Genomic DNA, 18,942 nt, shown 5'->3' on the forward strand with positions numbered 1-18,942 from the left:
GTCTTCTAACAGGGGATGAAGAGTTAAATTATGATATATTTAATACTAAGTTTTATTCCCAAATACTGCTTTCTAAAAATCACCTCCATTTTTAAAGTGAAAAGATTTTCACAAAAGCCCAATCTTTATAAAATGTATTACATTAAAATCAATGTTAAAATTAACGTAAATAAATACTCAAAACTAAAGTCTTAAAGTTCCAGCCCTCGTTATGATGAATAACCAACAATCTGGGAGCAAGTGATCAATATCTCTAATAACCAAATAACCAAACCAACAACGGGGAAATCCAAACAATTCATGTCAGGGATTAGTCTATCTAATTTAATGAGGTCTTGCTCCAGTATGAAAGACTGTTAGATATTCGTGGATATTAAAACAGAATTGAAGGCGGTTCAAACATTCACAAGCACACCACAAACGGATTTATTCAGCTGGACTTCATTTATTTTTTAGAACCTGACTCGTACATCTAAAGCAGTGAGGAATGATTAGTTTAAAGTTGTCAGAATGAAGCGGTAGAGTTGAACAGTTGATAGAAACCATCAAAAGCATCTGGGCAGGACTGTACAGATGCTAACTTTCATCACATCGGGTTCTCACCAAAAGCAAGCAAATTATACAATAAATGATTCATCACGTGGCTTAATACACCGACATCAAAGTAACATAAACCGATTGTATAGTTGTGTTGAGACCAAGCGGACCAGACATACTGTTAGCTGAAGCACTTCTATGCAGTTGGAACTACATTGTAAAGTGTCTTGTGTAGTCATATTCTATCGTGGGAATGACAGCCTGGACAAATTTTAGGAAAATGAGAAGATACCTGGAAGTCTTAGTAAAGGACAATAGTTGTAGGATGGAAGGACAAGAACACAGAAACAGCAAACTGAACGAACCAAAGGAATATACAGCAGTTTGGTTTGGATCAAGCAACTTGGAGCAGTCGGTATCACATGGTGTAAGATTAAAGGATACATGTGCACTCCCAGCTCTCCACCTCCTTCAGCCACCGTCTCAATGATCTTTTTCATCACTTCAGCGTGTCTGAAAACGAAGGTCATATTAGTGAGGTTCTTATCGACGAGTCTGAGATGACGACACAACAAAAGTATCTCAACCTTGTGGAGAAATGGAAACAGTTTGGGAGTTTTTGTGGTGTAGACTGTGTAGGAACTGGTCCCAAGTGAATTCCTCACCTGCATGGATGAACAGAGCACATGGCGGGTGGAGGCAGGTGGGGGTGGTTTTCAATGGTGACCGTCTTCTTCACATGATCCTGGCTGATGTCCTCATACATCTGATCCACAGTCAACGGCTGCCTGTCCTGGGAAACAGAGCTTCCCATCAGTTTGCATTTTGTCCGTACAAACCTTAATTTGTTGCTGTTTAATAAGAAAAAGCAGTCTCAAACGACTGAGCAAAACGTTTTGATAAAGAAGAAAATGGAGCAAGTAAACAGTCGTTTGCAATTTGTAGGTTCAATCATTTTCACTTTATGTTGTAGAGTTGAATAGAGTTAGCATAACCGCACCAGAAGTAGAGTTGTCTACTTAAGCTAAACAGGCTAATCATGTGACTAGAACAACTGGCCTGTGCCTTTGTTTGGTCTATAGCAAACAAATCTACAGTATAGTTTACATGCTAAGCTACAATAGCATGTTAGGGCCATCGTACATAAAAATAACAAGAGGTAGTTAATTTCCACCAAAAATACAAAGATTTTTAGTTTAATTTTGTAGAAAAAATGGAAAATTTGACATTTGAAATGTCAAAACGTTTCAAGAGATTAGTTTCAAAATTTCAGAGAATTTTTAACTTTTCCAATCTATACAGGCCCTAATACACAGTTATACTAAAAAGATCCATGTGTTCTGTTTGGTAAATATTTAGATGAACTAGCAGTTTTACTGTGTGACCCTCTACAGATTGCACATCTGCCTGGAAACAAATCTAGACACAACCCTCCACACCTTGAGCGTTCAACTACATACTTCATCATATCCAAAGAGCCAGAGTCGAGGTGTCTGGTAGTATTTGTCGTAGGTGATGTAGAGGTCGTAGGTTCTGGTTTGGAGGATGGCGTCCTCACTGCCGGGTTCTGCTTTGGCTTTGGTTTCCACCATCCTGCTGGTGTCCAGCGTGGCCTGGAAGCAGGAGACAGATGGGCGTTAGCCAGATGGATTCCCCTCCGCCGGCACCAGGAAGCCCTCTGAATGTACCTCGTCTGTTTCCAACAAGCCGCTCTCCTCGTATTCTGGAAAAAGTTCAAGAAGGCATCGTCACAGCGGCGACAGGCACTGAGATCTGACAACACACTCAGACAACGGTACCTTCCATATCCGCTGCTTCTCCGTCTTCATCCTCCTCTTCGTCGCCATCACAACACAGTGCCGACGTGGCGTTCATGTTCTTGTCCTGGAAGTATTTAGAGTTCTGACTGCGTACTTTGACCATCCAGAAGGAAGAAGAAAAACACTTTGATCTTAAATCAAACTTTTTAAGATCATAGCAAGAAAGTTTAGTTTAAGGAATGCAACAAAGCTGATTGGTTCCCTGCATCACAAGTAGATGCAGGGAACATCCTGGCAGGAATGTTATTACACTGTTCAGACAGAAGAGGGAGCTGACGAACAGCCTGCGTAATCTTATCTCAGCAAGATTTGACATTTTTGTCCTATGAAAATCAGAAATGTGACAGAAACAAACTCCAAATATCCAATGACTGGGATACTTGGCCATCTGGATGGACTCTTGTTGCCATAGTGTTATTTAGAACTTATAAATTCTGAAAAGTGTGACATGCATTTATAATATTCCCCCCTTAGTAACCAATAATCCCACAGCATGTTCTTGCCAACACCATGTCCAGCCTCAACTCTCTTGTAACCTCTAGCAGGTTTTTCCCCAGGACTTGGTTCCATCCATTTTCTCCACCTGATGAAAAGCATGCCCGCAGCATAATGCTGCCACCACCTTGTTTCACTCTGGTGATGCATAGTGGCAGCTTTCCACCATGTATCTGTTATGTTAATTCCGATTTGTTCATTTCTTGTTGTGGCGTGTTTTAACAAATATTTCTTCTGGTTTTGGATGCTTTGCAGTCAAACTTTTTCTTTTCTGACATTTATTGGGATGGGTAGCCATAGCAACACATTTTTCTTGTTAGTTTCTTTGTTTTTCCTAACAGTGAGCTGCTAATTTACATCCTAAGAGTTCAAATAATACCTGAACTAAAATTCCAGAGAAGTTAAAAAGGAGCAGAACCAAACAGGAAATTCAAACCATCTCGTGGCTTCTACTGATCACACTGGACAAGGAGGAGGAGAAGCAAAACCAGAGGAGGTGGAAAAGGGTTTTATTATGATAGTAGTGCACCTACTACCTTAATGAAACATTTAGAATGTTAACGTTGGTTATAATAAGACCAAATGTGAAAAGAAACAGCAGAGATCCTGAAGTCAGCTCAAAAAACAAGCTTGGTTCTGTCATTCTACGAAGGAGTAAAGTAGCTGACCTTATTGTTGTCCAGAGAAATCTCTCGTACTGCATCTGTAACGCCTAACACACCTGCTGGGACACACACCCCCACACACACGTCAGCCTTCATCATACATTAGTCAGTGTGGAAAAGAAACTACACAGACAAAATTGGAGGCTGGGATTCCCGGTGATTAGATCCGATCAGCCACATGCTGATCAGAACCGGTTCTGTAAGACTGAGCGTCTCCTACCTGAGTTGTGGTAGGTGTCCACCCAGCCGCCGTCTCCATCATCCTCCTCTATGATGGCTTCCAGCTCATCTGAATACTCCATCTGTTTACAGCGCTTGTGGCATGGAACTGGAAGAGGCAGAGAAGAAGAAGAGCAGGAAACAGACGTTAAGAGCAGAAATCTGAGCAAACTGATTCATCTGGAGTTTAACGCAAAGAGGAAAAAAAAAAAGAAAAAAGAGTGAGCTCTGAGAACCCAAAGATCTTCAGAAAACTTAAACAACAACCAATAAAGATCTCTATAAACCGTCAGCAGAAAGTCTGACTGCTTGGGAGTGAGGGCTTGACTGACAGCAACATACCTGTCCTGTATGCCATGTCAAAATTCCAGACTTTTCCACAATTCTCAGTCCTTTACATTCATTTTAAAATATAAAATATGGGTTCAATGGATGGATGGGATAAAGGAAGGAAGAAACAACAAGTAACTACAAAGAAATTAAGAATGAAACAAGAAATGAAGGACAAGACGGAAGGATCAACAGTAAATGGGGAAAAAGGAAACAGGATACACTGGTACTGAAGGAACAGGAACTTAATCAGAATATTATTCAATGAACTAAAGCAAAAACAGAAACTAAACTGAAATGTCTGCTGAACAGTCAGAACCAACTGTGTTCATATTTGGTATTCTGGAACCAAATATGAAAAACTAAAACTGTTTTCTCAGAGTACAAACGTATAACTTTAAATTAATTTCCAGATGGGAATGCAACTTTCAGAACAAATGGTTCAGAAGTGTGATCTGGACCTGGACTTACCATTCCGGGTCAACAGAAACTGTTTGTCCTGTGGCAAATAAGGCTTCACCTTTGCTTCTTCCCCAGAGGCCCTACACAGAGACATTCATTCATATAAGGCAAGGTTACATCAGGAAACCATGGCAACAAGCATTCATCCAGATGGCCAATAATCTTTCTTAAAAAAACATAATTTTACAGTAACCCTGATATTTACTCAACCTTCAGTTTCACTTCCTGTCATGTCAGTTCCGTCTCCTCCTGGATGTGAGCAACATCCTGGTTGGCATGGTTACTCGTCAAATCAGATTTTATAAACATAGATATTTATCAAACACAGTGGTTTGTTTTGATTTTTTTCTCACACTTAAATAAGTCAGATAAAACTAATTAGAATATCAAAGATTGGCAAATGTTTACAAAATAAATTTCATTTAATAGCAGAAACCGTTCTAATTTTATACAAAATTAAAACTTTATCACTTACTAAATCATGTTACGTTAACTGTACTTAACTAAATCTGTTGGTTCAGTTTCAATATCCAGATTTATTACTGCCTGAATGTTAAATCAGAACCTATCTGACAACTCGAAGTAGGCAGAAAGCATAATAATGCCTGCAGACAAACAGTGCTTTAACGTTAACAGTGAATGCATTAAAAATCTTAAACAGGCTGTATATTATGAAAATTTTAACATCAGATACTAGGAAGATTAGTTAATGGAGAAAAAAAATGAAATTATTATTTGGAAACTACTGTTTGTTTTGATCTAGAATGACATTTTGGAACATCAGAGTGTGACCAAAATGAAGCAAACACAAAAGAAATCTATAATGGGGGAAGTATTTTGAATTGAACTGGACATTTCTAGTCCAGTTCATGACTTTATCTCTGCAAACAGTTGAATGTAACCTCTGACTCCACTGTATCTGGGAGCTTGATAAGGCCAATCAAGAGCCAGATGTGGCCACTCACCACTTCCACGTGGGACAGTGATGAACCAGGTGATCTCCAGCTGCTACAAACTAAAACAAGACACACAAACGGTCCTGAGTTAGTTTGTCCTCATTATGATGTTTAGATTTAAAGTATTCTCTCACCTCCTCTGGGGTGATGACTCCAGTCTCTTTGAACTTAGATTCCTATAAGGAACAACCCAAAACTGTGTTAGGAACCAGAAATATATAAAACTACAATATTTTAATCTTCCTAGAGCTTCAGAGGAAACTATGTTTGAGTGAAGCAACGACAGATGCAACTGAACGCAGCTCTGTTTACTTCTAAGGTTTCCTACTCCTAGATGAGCCACTACCTTTGCTAGCTTCTCTCTGGAAGTTTACCTTTAACACGGGCGTGAGGAACTCGGCCACTCCCAAAGCGGTTCCTTTCATTGTGTTTATGACGTTCTGCATCTTGGATCAGATCTTCAGCAGCAAAACGAGCTTGTTCGGAACCCCTTCCTCTAAAGTCTACCCTTATTTTCACATACCTACTCAGGTAGGCTGCCAAAAAGAATGATCACATGACACGAGACTGACACTTCCGGATCCATGTTATCGCGATACACAGGCACAGGCAGAAACGATGCTGTCCGCCACATTGTGGGTGGCAAATAAACTTAGAGAACCGTTTGGAATTTATTATTATTATTATTATTATTATTATTATTATTATTATTATTATTATTATTATTATTATTATTATTATTATTATTATTATTATTATTATTATTATTATTTTATTTTATTATTATTTTATTATTACTTTGTTTGCTTCTTCTTCTCTGAATGACCTTTCAGTCACTGTTAGTCTGACTGCAGAAATATGCCACAAAAGTTCTGTTCACTGGAAATTTTCTCCCAATTCAAACCATTTATTATTTGTATGTCGTGTTATTATCTTTTGAGAAATATGAGGAAAAAAGTCAGCTGAATGCTGAATAAAAATAAACATATAGGTAAATGTGACAGGAGTAGTTTTGGGCTTAACTGTACAGAGAAATATTATATATGTATATATATATTTATTTATTTATTTTCCATTTGTTGTTTACTATGCAAAGTACACGGAACTTGAACCAAATAAACCTTATTCAGCTCTTTCTTTAACAAAAATGCAACTCACAACATGGCGGCAGTTCTGACATGCAATCTTTCAGGGACGAATTTCTTTCTCAACATTCATTATGAAAACACACTCATTTTGAACACATTAAATAAGAGAGTACATGAATGGAAAAATAGAAATAATAAAGTTACAAAATAATTACGACGTCATTACGTCTCAAATATTCAAATTAGCCGTAGACGTCACTGAGCTGGAAGCCTATATGTTAGCATGATTTAATTTCAAATCACTTTCAGTATTATTACGCTAATAACAGATATAGAGGTGGGGTGTACGGCATGTTGATGATTACAGCTGGGACACTGAATGGTGTAGCTGCTGCTCCAGAAGCTAACAGAAGCTAACAGCTAACAGCGGTTGCTCAGAGGGCACTGTGACTGAATGAGCTGAACCATGATCCGGAGTGGAAAGGCCCTCTGCAGGGTCTTCATCTCCAGCTGCTGTGTCCCTGTCAGACACAGTGTTTCGGGGAAGGCCTGGATCACTCCTAAAGGCTTCGACACGGGAATAAAGATCTTCAACAGCTTGACCAAACAGAAAGAAGCTCTGATCCTGGCAAGAGAAGGAACAGCCACCTGGTAGGGAACTCACATGACTCTCACTCTGACTTTATCTGCTTTTATGAGCCACAAAGCTTGTTTTATATAACAGGTACAGCTGTGGACCTACAGTGTATGACCATGCTCACCTGGGCCATGCATGGTAAACAAGTCGACACTGATCTATTCCAGGTTGAGAGGCAGGACTGAATGAGTGAACCTGAACCCTCTGCTTCCTCCCAGTTCTTATGTCAGGTTTGACATCCTGCAGAGGATCCTGACCAGGTTGTTTGGTGTCACTGTGATCCACGCCATGGTCATCACTGACATCGATGACAAAATCATCAGAAGAAGTTGGGAGGTTTGGATCACATTAATATGTCCAACACAGGGAGACTGCAGAGCGGTTGTTTAGTGTTTTCTTCTCATGACAGGAAAATGTTTCTCCAGATGTCATTTCCAGAATGTATGAGGAGGAATTCAAGAGGGATATGCTGTCATTAAAGGTACATTACAAACTATAATCATGTCTCCTCAGAAGAGAGGATGATTGCTATGTTGTAAAAAAAATAAATAAATAAAGTTTGACTTCTGCTTGTCTTTCAGGTGGTTCCCCCTGCTGTGTATCTAAGAGTCACGGAGAATGTGCATCATATTGTTGCATTTATTGAGGGGATCATCAGAAATGGGCATGCTTATGCCACAAAGGAAGGTGAACATGAATCATTTCTACTTTTCTAAAATAACGCTTGTGTTTTTCTTGTGTCTGAGTCTGCTTCTTTTGTTGCAGGCGACGTATATTTTGACGTGCAGTCCATCGGTGACCGCTATGGGAAGTTTATTGGAGCTGTTAGCCCTCCTGGGCAGTCTGGTAGGCATTGAGAAGGCATTTTGAGAAGATGAATATCATGTTTTTCCAAATTTTTGAGTTCAACCTATGAGAGTTGAACTCCTCCAATGCTCCTCCAATATATGATAACATATTGGAGGAGCTCTGTTGGGTTAGTTCTGATTTATTAGTGTATTCACTTCCTCTCGTTGTGGCTGCTGTGCAGCTGGACGTATTACAGGCTGAGCTAAACCAATATGGTTATGTATCGTTTAGTCAATTTCTGCTTCCAACTCTATCCTTTAAATCATAAATGGGAATTATTTTGTAGTTTAGGGTTAACTTCCAAGTGACCAGCTGGTTTTTTTCAAGAAACCTGCAGTGCATTTTTTTTCTTCTAATTGTAGATATTATATTTTACCACTTAGTTATCCAATAATATAACATACTAATAAATGTTTTTTCCTCCAGGTAGCTCAAACAAACGAGACTCCAGGGATTTTGCTCTGTGGAAGCGGTCTAAAGCTCAGGAGCCACACTGGGAATCTCCGTGGGGCCGAGGAAGACCCGGCTGGCACATTGAGTGCTCCACTGTTGCCAGGTTGGATTCACCAAACTTTGTTTTCTATTGTCTAGACCTGCCAATAAACTGTATCACAGTGGAGCAAATGAACTTCGTCACTGCTGCATTGGAGATTTTTTTAAATTTAATCTGAAAAAGCTATGTTACATAAACTAAACATGTAGATATTTGTTTTAACCATCATTTTCTTTATTAATGAATATACTTTCTTTATTCAAAGTGTTTCTGAAGGAAATAATTGTGTGTAGTTGATTGACTCTCATATGATTTCACTAAAAATCCATCTAATTCTAATTGACCTGTACAATGAAAAGTTTTGTCTGATTTCATGTCAGACAGAGAGAAATAAAGTCTTTTTAAACAGTGAATGTAGATATTTGGTTTCAATTGGACTCTTGAGACTTCATCTGTTTGAAACTGCAGAATTAAAAATCGCTCACAGTGGATTAAAGTGTGAGAATGAGTTGAGTTCATTTTTCATCTTATTGAGGGGTAACAGCAGTTACTGGTACAATTTTTAACAGCTATCTCATTGTGCTGCTGCTTTCAGCCACATGTTTGGGAATCAGCTGGATATTCATTCTGGAGGAATCGACCTGGCCTTCCCTCACCATGAGAATGAGATCGCTCAGAGTGAAGCCTTTCATCAGTGTGGACAGTGGGCCAACTATTTCCTTCATTCAGGTGAATCCTTTACATTTTCTAAAGCCTTTTGGACTTTGTCACTTGAGGCAAATATGAGGACTCTTCTTTAATTTAAGGACTTATGTCTCTCTTAGCAATCATACTTTTTGACACATTTTATCAATATATTTCAATACTTCTTGGGTGTTTGAGTGTGAAATATTCATGTGTAGCATGTGTGTAAAGTTCAAGTGATACAGCAGTTGGAGTGAAAGTGTTGCATCAGCAAAGCAGCAGGGAGGGAATATGAAAATGTTCCAAATTCTTTTGGGAGTGGCCAGAAATTCTTGTTTCCATCTGAGTGCTTTTGTACATGTGTAGTTATCCAGTTTGTACATGGATAACTACACATGTACAAACTGTTTAGCATACTGAGGAAAAGATGACTGGCAAATCATAAAATTTTTGACCCAGCTCCTATAACTTTGTCTCGGTACACAATACTGATATCTGGATATTTTTCACACATCTTAGTGGCAGTGACAAATTTAGTGGCATCCACAAAATACACCAGTGTTTTATGGCTTAACGAGGTCCAATAAACCAGATGTAAAGTACAGAGTGATGTGTTGTGTACAACAAAGTTAGTCATAAACTGTGAAGAGCCAAAAAAACGTCAAATCTAATCAGGACCGTGCAAAAAATGTCTGCATAAGAAATGTAAATAAGATTAAAACAGGGAGCCAGAAATGGAAACAAACACTATTTTTACAATTAAAGTCTATTTTAACTTTTTTAACTAACTTAAACATGTTGAAAGGGAATTATCAAGAAAAATATCCAAATATTTATAGGACGATAGTCTCTTGATAAAAGTTCTTCCTCTGTGGTAGAAATGCCATTATTATCTGAAATACAGAAGTTAATTGGGAAAACATTTATATTAATAATAATCAATTTTAATGTAGGCTGCAGCAGCAGCCTTCACCAGGGCCTAAAATTAAGCCCTGGTGAACTCCTTTTGAAATCCAATTTGTAAAAGTCTTTTCAGGTCTTTCAATCTGTGCTACTTTCACACCTGACACAATCATGTTCCCCCACTTACCCACAGCAATACCCAGTGTCCAGCATCCAGTAACAATATGGTTGATATAAATGTAACACTTTATCTTTTAAGATGTGTCTGACTGACTGGTTGCTCTTATTCTTTTAGGTCATTTACATCATAAAGGCAGTCCAGAGAAAATGTCAAAATCTCTGAAGAACTATGTCACTATCAAGGTAAAAATATTATAGATTATTACAATTCAAGCTAAGCTGGAAACCTAAGATTAGTTTAGGTTTCCAGCTAAAACTCCAGCTTCTTTGAATTTAAAAAAAAAAAATTTTCTTGTTCTTCACTCTTGTTTCACATTAGCGAAATCCTTTTCATTTTATTTGTGTAAACATTGTCTATGTTCACATTGTTATGCCGATTGGTTGAACCTTCTCTTAACAAATCAGCTGCTGCATACCATTTTTACAGGTACTTCTGTAATGTTGAATAACCTCTTCTAGGTCTGTCACAGTATCAATTACCTACCAGTTAAGGTGTTCAAAAACAAGGCCTTGGTGAACTCCTTAGTGCTCTGTAGTTTCACTGAAACTATAGAGCAACTTACATGTGATGGAAGCTTTTGTAAAACCTCTAAACTTGTTTGTTTTGCTAGAAAGTGTCCAGATAGATCTCATATTTGGAATTTCTACCTCAACTGGAAACATTTCATTAAATTAGAAAAACAAAAGAAACGATAAACAGCAGCAGCTTATCTTGTGCTTTTCATGCCTTAAAGTAAATAATTTTTTTCTTTTATCAGGATTTTCTACAGTCTCACACTGCTGAAGAGTTTCGGATGTTTTGTCTGTCGACCAAATATAGATCTGGTGGGTAACCTGAAAAACAAATTAGTATATAGTCTCTCTTTCTGCTGTTAGTTGAACTGATTCAATCAGCGAACTTTTACTGATTCTACATATCTACTTCCTCTGTATAAAAAACAAAACCCTCTGTTTCTCTTTCTGACATCTAGTAAAAAGAGACTGAACATTTCCTGTTTTAGGTCAGTTTGGATTAACTAAATTATTTCTATGTGCTAAATTCCAAAATGATTTCACTCCAGAATAATAGAAATTTAAATTCCTGATTCATGTTGAGAGATTTTGGTTAATTTGACTTTAAACCTCTCCTTAAGCCTCTTTGTAACTTATTTGATGACCACAGCAAGTCTCCACCATTTAAAGTCTTTGTCCCTAAGGACATTTACAAACTTTAATCTGGCTTTTTATGTCTGTGTTCAAGTAATGGCTTCTTATGATTGGCCTTTTATGTTAGTACAGGACTGGTTTCACTGTGAAGAATGCCACTCTCATCTTTTTTAATTTGAAGGCTTAGCCATCAGGTACCAAAGATAATTCTCTAAAAACCCTTCTGTGTGTTTTATAAAGTGCGTGAACATCTGGTGTTAACAGTAGTTGTGCCCCAGCATTCTTCTGTCTGAACTTTGACAGTGACAGATCAGAGTGTGATGTTGTCCTGCTGTCTCCACAGCTATAGATTACAGTGACGGCAGCCTGTCAGAGGCCCGCACCTCTCTGGAATCCATCCGTACGTTTATTAGCGCCGCTCAGGCCTACATGAAGGGCCACCTCCACTGTCCACCCATGCAGGAGGAACTTCTCTGGCAGAGGTATCAAGGTCTTGTTGGTTCGTCCATAATTTGTGTTTTTCTCCATTTAATTCTCTGCATTTCATTGTGTCCTCAGACTGACTGAAGCTAAATCCAACATCCTGACAGCACTAGCGGACGACTTTGACACACCCAGAGCTGTCAGTGCACTGATGAAGTTGGTTTATCATGGAAATTTCCAGCTGCAGCCCGTTTCTACGGTAACGCAGGGTCTCTGATTCGGCTATTTGGGGTGGCGGCCTTGTGGTGAGAAGTGTGTGTGTTTATGTTCAGGCAGAGGGAGGCGTTCGGAGCCCAGCAGTGTTTGGAGCCATGGTGACCTACATCAGAGATGTGCTGGACGTGTTCGGGATCGACCTGCTGCACAGTCGGGTCAGGACCTGCATGTGGAGCAGCTGGTGGTCTGACTCCAGATTTCCTCTTTACTCTCCCATGACTGTTTTATTTTTATGTGAAGGAGGCTGACGTGATGAGCAGCGGGGTAAATCTGCAGCCTGTGGTGGAGCAGTTGACTCGTTTCAGAAGCGAAGTCCGAGCGTTTGCTCTCACCCGTCAGGACTCTCAGGATAAGAAATCTGACTTGTACCCAGACAGAATCTCCCTCCTGAAATCTTGCGACACCCTCAGGAAGGACCTGGCCCCGTTAGGAGTGGTGATAAAGGTAAACTTAATCTGAATCTGGTATATATACAGACCGCCTGTGTTGGCAGTAGCTACAATCTGTGAATACCTGAGACTTGCCCTAAAATCATAATTATTCACACACCAAATGAGTAATTTGGTGCGTGCATTAATACACAGTAGAAACCCTCTTACCACTACCACCAGTGGTAATTTAGTAATAGCAAAGCTAATTTCTCTAACTTTTGCTAACTTTAAAGACATTTGGTGCACTTAGCTCCTCATAAATACATTCTTCTGGGTGAATTCTAAAAGGCTAATTAAATTGGCTGTTTTGTAAACTTTCAGTTGATTATGACTTCTTGAAGTAGACATTTATATTAATGCTCTTATTTTGAAGTGAGTGAAGATTATTTACATAGCAATTCCATTTTCTTTCCTTGCTTTGTTTTTCTCCCCCAATAACTTTATTTCAAACTTACAAGAACAAAACACAGACAATAGAGAACAAGATGGCAGTCCTCACTCTGACTGACAACTACAGTCTGTCTAATCTCCACTGTTGGGATACAGCCAATCATCAGCAAGTAAAATGAATGGTGCTCATGGATTGGCTGCTTTGCAAACACCAGCCAATAACATGTCAAGAATCATCATGCTGACACTTCAGATTCAAAGCCAAATATTTCAATTATCCTTTATATGCTCTAAAAAATATAATTGAATAATTTAAGAGTTTAACAGAAAAATTCACCACAGGCTGAAATGATGTGAATACCTCTGTCCTGTTTGTGTTTCCAGGACAGAGGAGCGACGTCCACCTTTGAGATAAAGCTGACTCAGAGTGGACAGAGAAGCCACGAATCGGACCAGCAAACATGACTGATTTCAGAACTTTCTTTTGTTTTTGCCTAGAAGTAATCAGATGGACTGAAGGTTTATCGTCACTGGTTTTGATCTTTGGCTCAGGATTCTGACCAAACTAGTCACAAAATGTAAAACTGTTAACTGTTGTACAGATTCTCAGCAGTTAGTAAATATGGCCCCATTTCTGCTGCATTTAATGTTCTCAGAACTGATAGATCCCTGTCCGTATTATATGAAGTGCTGTCCTATTGGGTGTACAAACTATTAGCAGGGGAAGCAAAAACTGAGCCACTAGGTAAATATTTTCTTTTTTTTCCCCCAGGTTTTTTTATGCAATGTTTCCAGTGATACCAATATGCTTTTGGAGGATATTTCTTGCAGACTCTATCCTGGAACTTGAAATCAAAAGACGGTTCAAGAATTTAAAAAACATATATATATATATATACATTCTGGGAAATCTTTTATATTCCAGAACATTCTGAGATCTCATGTCACAATTCAGCAGATGTTAAATCAAAGAAAACATGTTATTTTTATTTCTTTTCAAAGTAAAAAGTGTGATCAAAATGAAGCTGTAGCCTCAGCTGCTATATGCTCCAGTCCCGGTAATTGTGCAGAGCTCCCCCTGCTGCCCGTCAGACGGAGCTGCAGCTCTCAGGCATCAGGTTGATGAGGGAGTTGCTGGCCTGTGCCAGCTCAGTGATTGAGACTCTGCCTCTCTGTTTGATGAACTGAGCCACCGAGTCCAGCTCCTCTGGAGTGATGAAGATGAACTTCCCTCTGTCGTCGATCACACCTGCAGCAACACGGACAGTGACTTGAAATGTTGGAGATGTGCTATGGTTGGATGATGAACGGGTGCTAACCTGTGAGCGCGCCTTCAGCTAACAGGTCCTGCAGCCTGGCGATCGCATCCTGTGTTCTCATCCCAAAATGAGACGCCAGGTCTTCAAGGAGAACCACTTTAGACGTCTGCAGACACAAATGGATCCCAGTTATCTCAGGAACTGTAGCAGAGTGTAATATGTAAGCAGAGGCTCAGGCTCACCTGGATATATTCTATGAAGTCCTGCAGCAGGGTGCGGGACTGAGAACACAAAAAGTGGAACAAGTTTAAAACCATCGCTTTGGGAAACAGGACGGAGATGTGGCAGACATCTGACCTGGTCCTCTGACAGCTGCTCCTGCTCTCCCTGGTCCTCAATGATGAACGAGGATTTGAGCTTCAAGTACTCTTCCTCCTCTCGTCGCTCCTGCTCCTCTTTAGCGCGCCGCTCATCCTCCTCCTGCAGAACACATCAGCTCAGGCTCTTAGTTCCTCGTGACGCAGCAGAACTCAGCAGAAGAGGAACCAACCTGTTTCTGCTCCAGCTTCCGTTCCCTCTCCTCCTCCTGACGTTTCTCCTGCTCTCGGAGCTCCTGCATCCTCTTTCTCTCCTCCCGCTCCTCCATCTCTGCCTAACATAATAAAAAAAGTCAAACCGAAATGATAAAATCACCTTTTAATCTGCACGTCCAGCATCCAGAATGTCTAGTCACCTCTCTTTGGGCTTTCTTGGCTTGTTTCTCCTCCAACTTCTTTTGCTTCTTAGCTCCGATTTTTACAGTTGGCTGGGCAGCCTGCAGCTCTGCGTCCTCGTCTTCCACAGGCTCCTCTTCTGAAATCCACAGGAACTTTGTTACGCACTCAATGGTATTCACCAAAGGGGCTGTTTATGTCAAAGTTTAAGCTGAGGTTTGCACCAAACAAAAAGAAAGCTGCTGGAGTTTACCCTCCTCTGGTCTCTGAGGCCGCCTGTTGGCCATTACAGCGCCCAGGTTCCTCCTCCTGCGGGGCATCCCGGCTCCCCGCTCCTGCGGGGCCCGCAATGGGGCCGCCGCTGCTCGGACAACATCCCTCCTCTGCTCCTGATCAGCTGAAAACAACCAACACATCCGGTTCCAGCTCAGATTGTTGACATTATGGATTTATTGCAACAATGACTGATAGGTTGATATAATAATTGTGTCTGTTTTAATACATATGTGCACAGAAAAAGATATAAAACAAAACAGATGACTCAAAGATTGCGTTTATAAGGACCTCTTGGGCCTCCATAGTTTCGAAAGCTGAAAGCTGACGTAGCCTGACAGCAAACAGTAAAACCAACAACTTTCATCCCCGCAGCCTTTATAAGTGTCTATATCTACAGCAAACAGAGCTCTGAATTATAAAAGTTCTCGTCTAAAAGTTAAGAACTTCTTAAAAGTTAACGTAGCTCCTTAGCATTAGTCTCAAGCTAACCTACCGTCCTGTGTTTTCCTCTGCACCTTCAGCGCGAACACAATGAGGACGAGAAGGACCGCAGCAGCTAGAATATACAGCACTATGTCCATGGTTTAATAAATACTTGTTTTATATAAATAACCATTCACGTCATTACTATCGAGAATGCGACGTTTCACCAAGACTACTACTACTACTACTACTACAGCGAATTGGAGCGTTTCCGCCACCTGCTGGTACTTCAGATATGTTCTTCTTCTTCTTCTTCTTCTTTTCTATTATGGCGGATCACAAGCAACTTTAAGGTGCGTACCGCCACCTACTGTACATGAGTGTGTAGCAGCGTTACTTCACATCAATTAGATTCTATTTTTTAATTTTGTATTCTTAAGATAGATAAACAATGCTTTCCTTAATTTATGAATATCTGTTATGTTTCCTTCATTTCCTGATATACCTTTAAGATTCCATTCATGTCCTATACTTCTAACTATTCTCTTTAATTCTTCCCTTTCGAGTTCATATGACTTACCTTCAGATATGTTGCTGTGGGGTGGAGCGCATACTGCTGTTAATCAACATTACAGTAATATGAAATAAAAGTTGAAACTGAAGGACTAAAAACAATTTTTTCCAAATGTGTAATTAGATCATGTAATCTAGGGTGACCATATTTTCATTTGGGAAAACCAGGACACCTTGGAGCAGGGCGATGGGGGTATCTCTGTTCCCATGCATAGAGATGTCTGTGGCATGCACTCACTTAACATAGGCCTACGTAATCCTACAATAACATGATATTTACAGTTGGTTTATTAAAAATGCTTTTGAGTAAAAGTCAGCAGCAATAACTCCAATAACAAATGATAATTTTATTCAAAATGTAATGAATGAATAGCACAATGAAAGAAATAATGTCTCATCTAAACATCACTCACTTAACAATAAAAGTTAACAATAACTCTCAACTCCCAATAACACATGATACTCAGCCTCAGTAATGAATGAAATAATGCCTGTTCTGTAGGCTATTGGAAAAAATAAATTAACAAATGCTAATTGTCTCGACCCGGTCTGAAAGCGGGGAAACTCTTTTGTAAATCGTCGGTAAACATACATTTGCACTTTGGCATGTTGTTGGCGTACTGACAGCCACTCTATCTATCTTCTGATTAAGAACAGGGCTGCCCGCATTGACGGGCTCAGGGATTACATCACACGCAGCGCCGTGCGCAGTGCCCTGGTGCCTGTAAATTTAATGGTCCAATGAAGGTAATTTAAAAAACAGGACATTTCCTCACTTTAAAAAAAAACACTGGACAGGACGTGAAATACGGACATGTCCCGGGAAATACAGACGTTTGGTCACCCTAATGTAATCAGTTACTCTTAGATGTTGAAGATTTCTGTTTTAAAACAGACCAGCTCTTGCTGCTATTATTCAATTCAGTAGATTTTTTTCTCAGCATGAAAGATATGTCAGTGATCTGCACAGATACATATTAAAAAGCAATGGTGCAATAGAACTTTCTTTTACCATAGACATATTTTATTGAAGCTCTCTGTCATAACAGTGTCATGATAAACATTCAGAACAGTGCAGGAGACTAACATTAACTGAAAGGTCACTGAGAGAGGAACAGGTCATGAGCCCTGCACACAAAAACCTAGATGTACTCTGCAGATGCAGTTTTTTGGAGACGTCGTCAAAACTGTGTTTTCTCATAACGACCTTCTGTTACCTCTGTTTAGACAGAGGGAAGCTTGCAAGCCTGGACTTTACAAAACTGATTCCATTATGAGGAAAGAAATTTTGATGCAACTTGTATCGTCTTTTCTATGGACGGTACTCGAACTGTGTGTACTGGGAAAATATGCAAGCCTTTTATTAGGAGCAATAAAAGTATGAAAATTTATGATTTAAGTGCTGGTAGATTAGTGAGTGAATAAAAACTCATAAAACAATCTTTTAGTTCCCATGCTTTGTAATAAAGTTCAGATTTTTGCAGGCATCAACAGTATCATTTCCACACTCAAAAGCTTGTGTAAAGTAGGAATTTTTACATAAATCCTAGAAGGTTCCTTTATTTCCCCCTTATTACACCATCATAACTTGTGATAAGTCTCCCACTTCCTCTTTTCTAACTCACTTAGTTGCAGTCAGAATTGACCAATCAGCAGGCAGGGCTGATGCCACTGTTGTTTTAAAGGGGGAGCAACAAGAAAGCAACCTCCAGTCTGAGGATCTGAGCACAGACACCACTAACTCCTAGACACAGGTAAGAGACTCAAACTTTCTATTTCTGTTTTTTAACAATCTCCATCCATTTATAAACATTGACTGCATGTTTTTCTATCGTCAGTTTAAACCATGGTTGATTTGTTGACATATTTGTTATATGCCAGAGAATCTGAACTGTTTAAATTTAGTAAATTATTTGTCATATTTCAGAATTAAAACATTTTTTTTCTAATTTTATACATTTGCTTGATTTCATTTTCCAATATTGTGACATCTGAGAATTCTCAACTTAAAACAACGAGCTAATAAATGCTAAACAGTTTTCAACCTTTCTGCGTGCCCCTTTTCAATTTAGTAGTCTTTAATGACAAACAAGTGTTAACATTTTCACATTATAAAAAACACACAAAAAATATTTTGTGTGGTTTTTTTTGGACTTAGATCTGAATAGAATAGAATAGAATAAAATCAAGAGCTTTCCCATTTGAATGAATTTAAATTTATTGATAGCAATGACAAATTGATCTGTTACAGTACAGTCAACTTTACTTGTTATATTTTTGTCGCTCAGTCATGAGGAAATATCAAGGAAATATCACACAAAATTTGAATAATTTATCACTGATTCAATTTATTAAATTACAGAAACCTGACATATGGCTTGTGTGGTCTAGAAATCCACCCTGCTTCCAAACTTTCATATCACAAAGCTGGGGGTAAATTAAAGGTTCTGGTACACATATGTGGTGAGGAAGAATAGGTTTTCTGGAACCTGACTGATTTTGTTTATTACAGATAAAATGAGGCATGCACTGGGTGTTTTCTTCTTCTTGCTGATTCTCTGTCAAGGTGAGGACACAAACACAGTCTGTGTCTGGAAGCTGTAATCATCTGAAAACTCTCGGACGTCCCTAATAATAAACAGTTTATAAAAATGTGAGCAGATTTCCACAGTCTAGCGACATTATTTATTGCTAATTCATTTCCATATTTATTG

General features: G+C 39.1%; 3 protein-coding genes across 4 annotated transcripts; 1 reads left to right on the forward strand and 2 right to left on the reverse strand.

Moving 5' to 3' along the window:
* Positions 1-402: 402 nt before the first annotated feature.
* On the reverse strand, positions 403-6,056 carry atg3 (autophagy related 3). 2 transcript variants are annotated; one of them, XM_044110125.1, is made up of 12 exons: positions 5,859-6,056; positions 5,619-5,660; positions 5,494-5,543; positions 4,538-4,608; positions 3,738-3,845; positions 3,521-3,576; positions 2,337-2,421; positions 2,226-2,260; positions 1,998-2,150; positions 1,203-1,330; positions 982-1,050; positions 403-829 (listed from the first exon to the last, which is right to left on the reverse strand). In XM_044110125.1, exons 1-12 carry the CDS (start codon positions 5,928-5,930, stop codon positions 748-750), a joined length of 951 nt encoding a protein of 316 aa, XP_043966060.1. In that variant the 5' UTR covers positions 5,931-6,056; the 3' UTR covers positions 403-747. The 2 variants fall into 2 exon arrangements, with proteins under 2 accessions (XP_043966060.1, XP_043966061.1); XM_044110126.1 differs by having other exon boundaries at positions 3,521-3,573; positions 5,859-6,055.
* Positions 6,057-6,829: 773 nt separating this feature from the next.
* Positions 6,830-13,806, forward strand: cars2 (cysteinyl-tRNA synthetase 2, mitochondrial). The gene is made up of 15 exons (XM_044110128.1): positions 6,830-7,223; positions 7,297-7,347; positions 7,428-7,545; positions 7,619-7,690; positions 7,791-7,896; positions 7,975-8,055; positions 8,485-8,614; positions 9,147-9,280; positions 10,434-10,501; positions 11,077-11,143; positions 11,808-11,946; positions 12,023-12,146; positions 12,220-12,318; positions 12,404-12,607; positions 13,369-13,806. Exons 1-15 carry the CDS (start codon positions 7,039-7,041, stop codon positions 13,447-13,449), a joined length of 1,659 nt encoding a protein of 552 aa, XP_043966063.1. The 5' UTR covers positions 6,830-7,038; the 3' UTR covers positions 13,450-13,806.
* Positions 13,807-13,950: 144 nt separating this feature from the next.
* Positions 13,951-15,960, reverse strand: LOC122827323 (DDRGK domain-containing protein 1-like). The gene is made up of 8 exons (XM_044110129.1): positions 15,726-15,960; positions 15,210-15,353; positions 14,977-15,095; positions 14,794-14,895; positions 14,601-14,723; positions 14,486-14,524; positions 14,304-14,409; positions 13,951-14,233 (listed from the first exon to the last, which is right to left on the reverse strand). The coding sequence occupies exons 1-8, from the start codon at positions 15,811-15,813 to the stop codon at positions 14,073-14,075; spliced, it is 882 nt and encodes a 293-aa protein (XP_043966064.1). The 5' UTR covers positions 15,814-15,960; the 3' UTR covers positions 13,951-14,072.
* Between the last annotated feature and the right edge of the window lie 2,982 nt (positions 15,961-18,942).

This window comes from Gambusia affinis, linkage group LG24 (assembly GCF_019740435.1).
Source record: "Gambusia affinis linkage group LG24, SWU_Gaff_1.0, whole genome shotgun sequence".
Lineage (NCBI taxonomy): Eukaryota > Metazoa > Chordata > Actinopteri > Cyprinodontiformes > Poeciliidae > Gambusia > Gambusia affinis.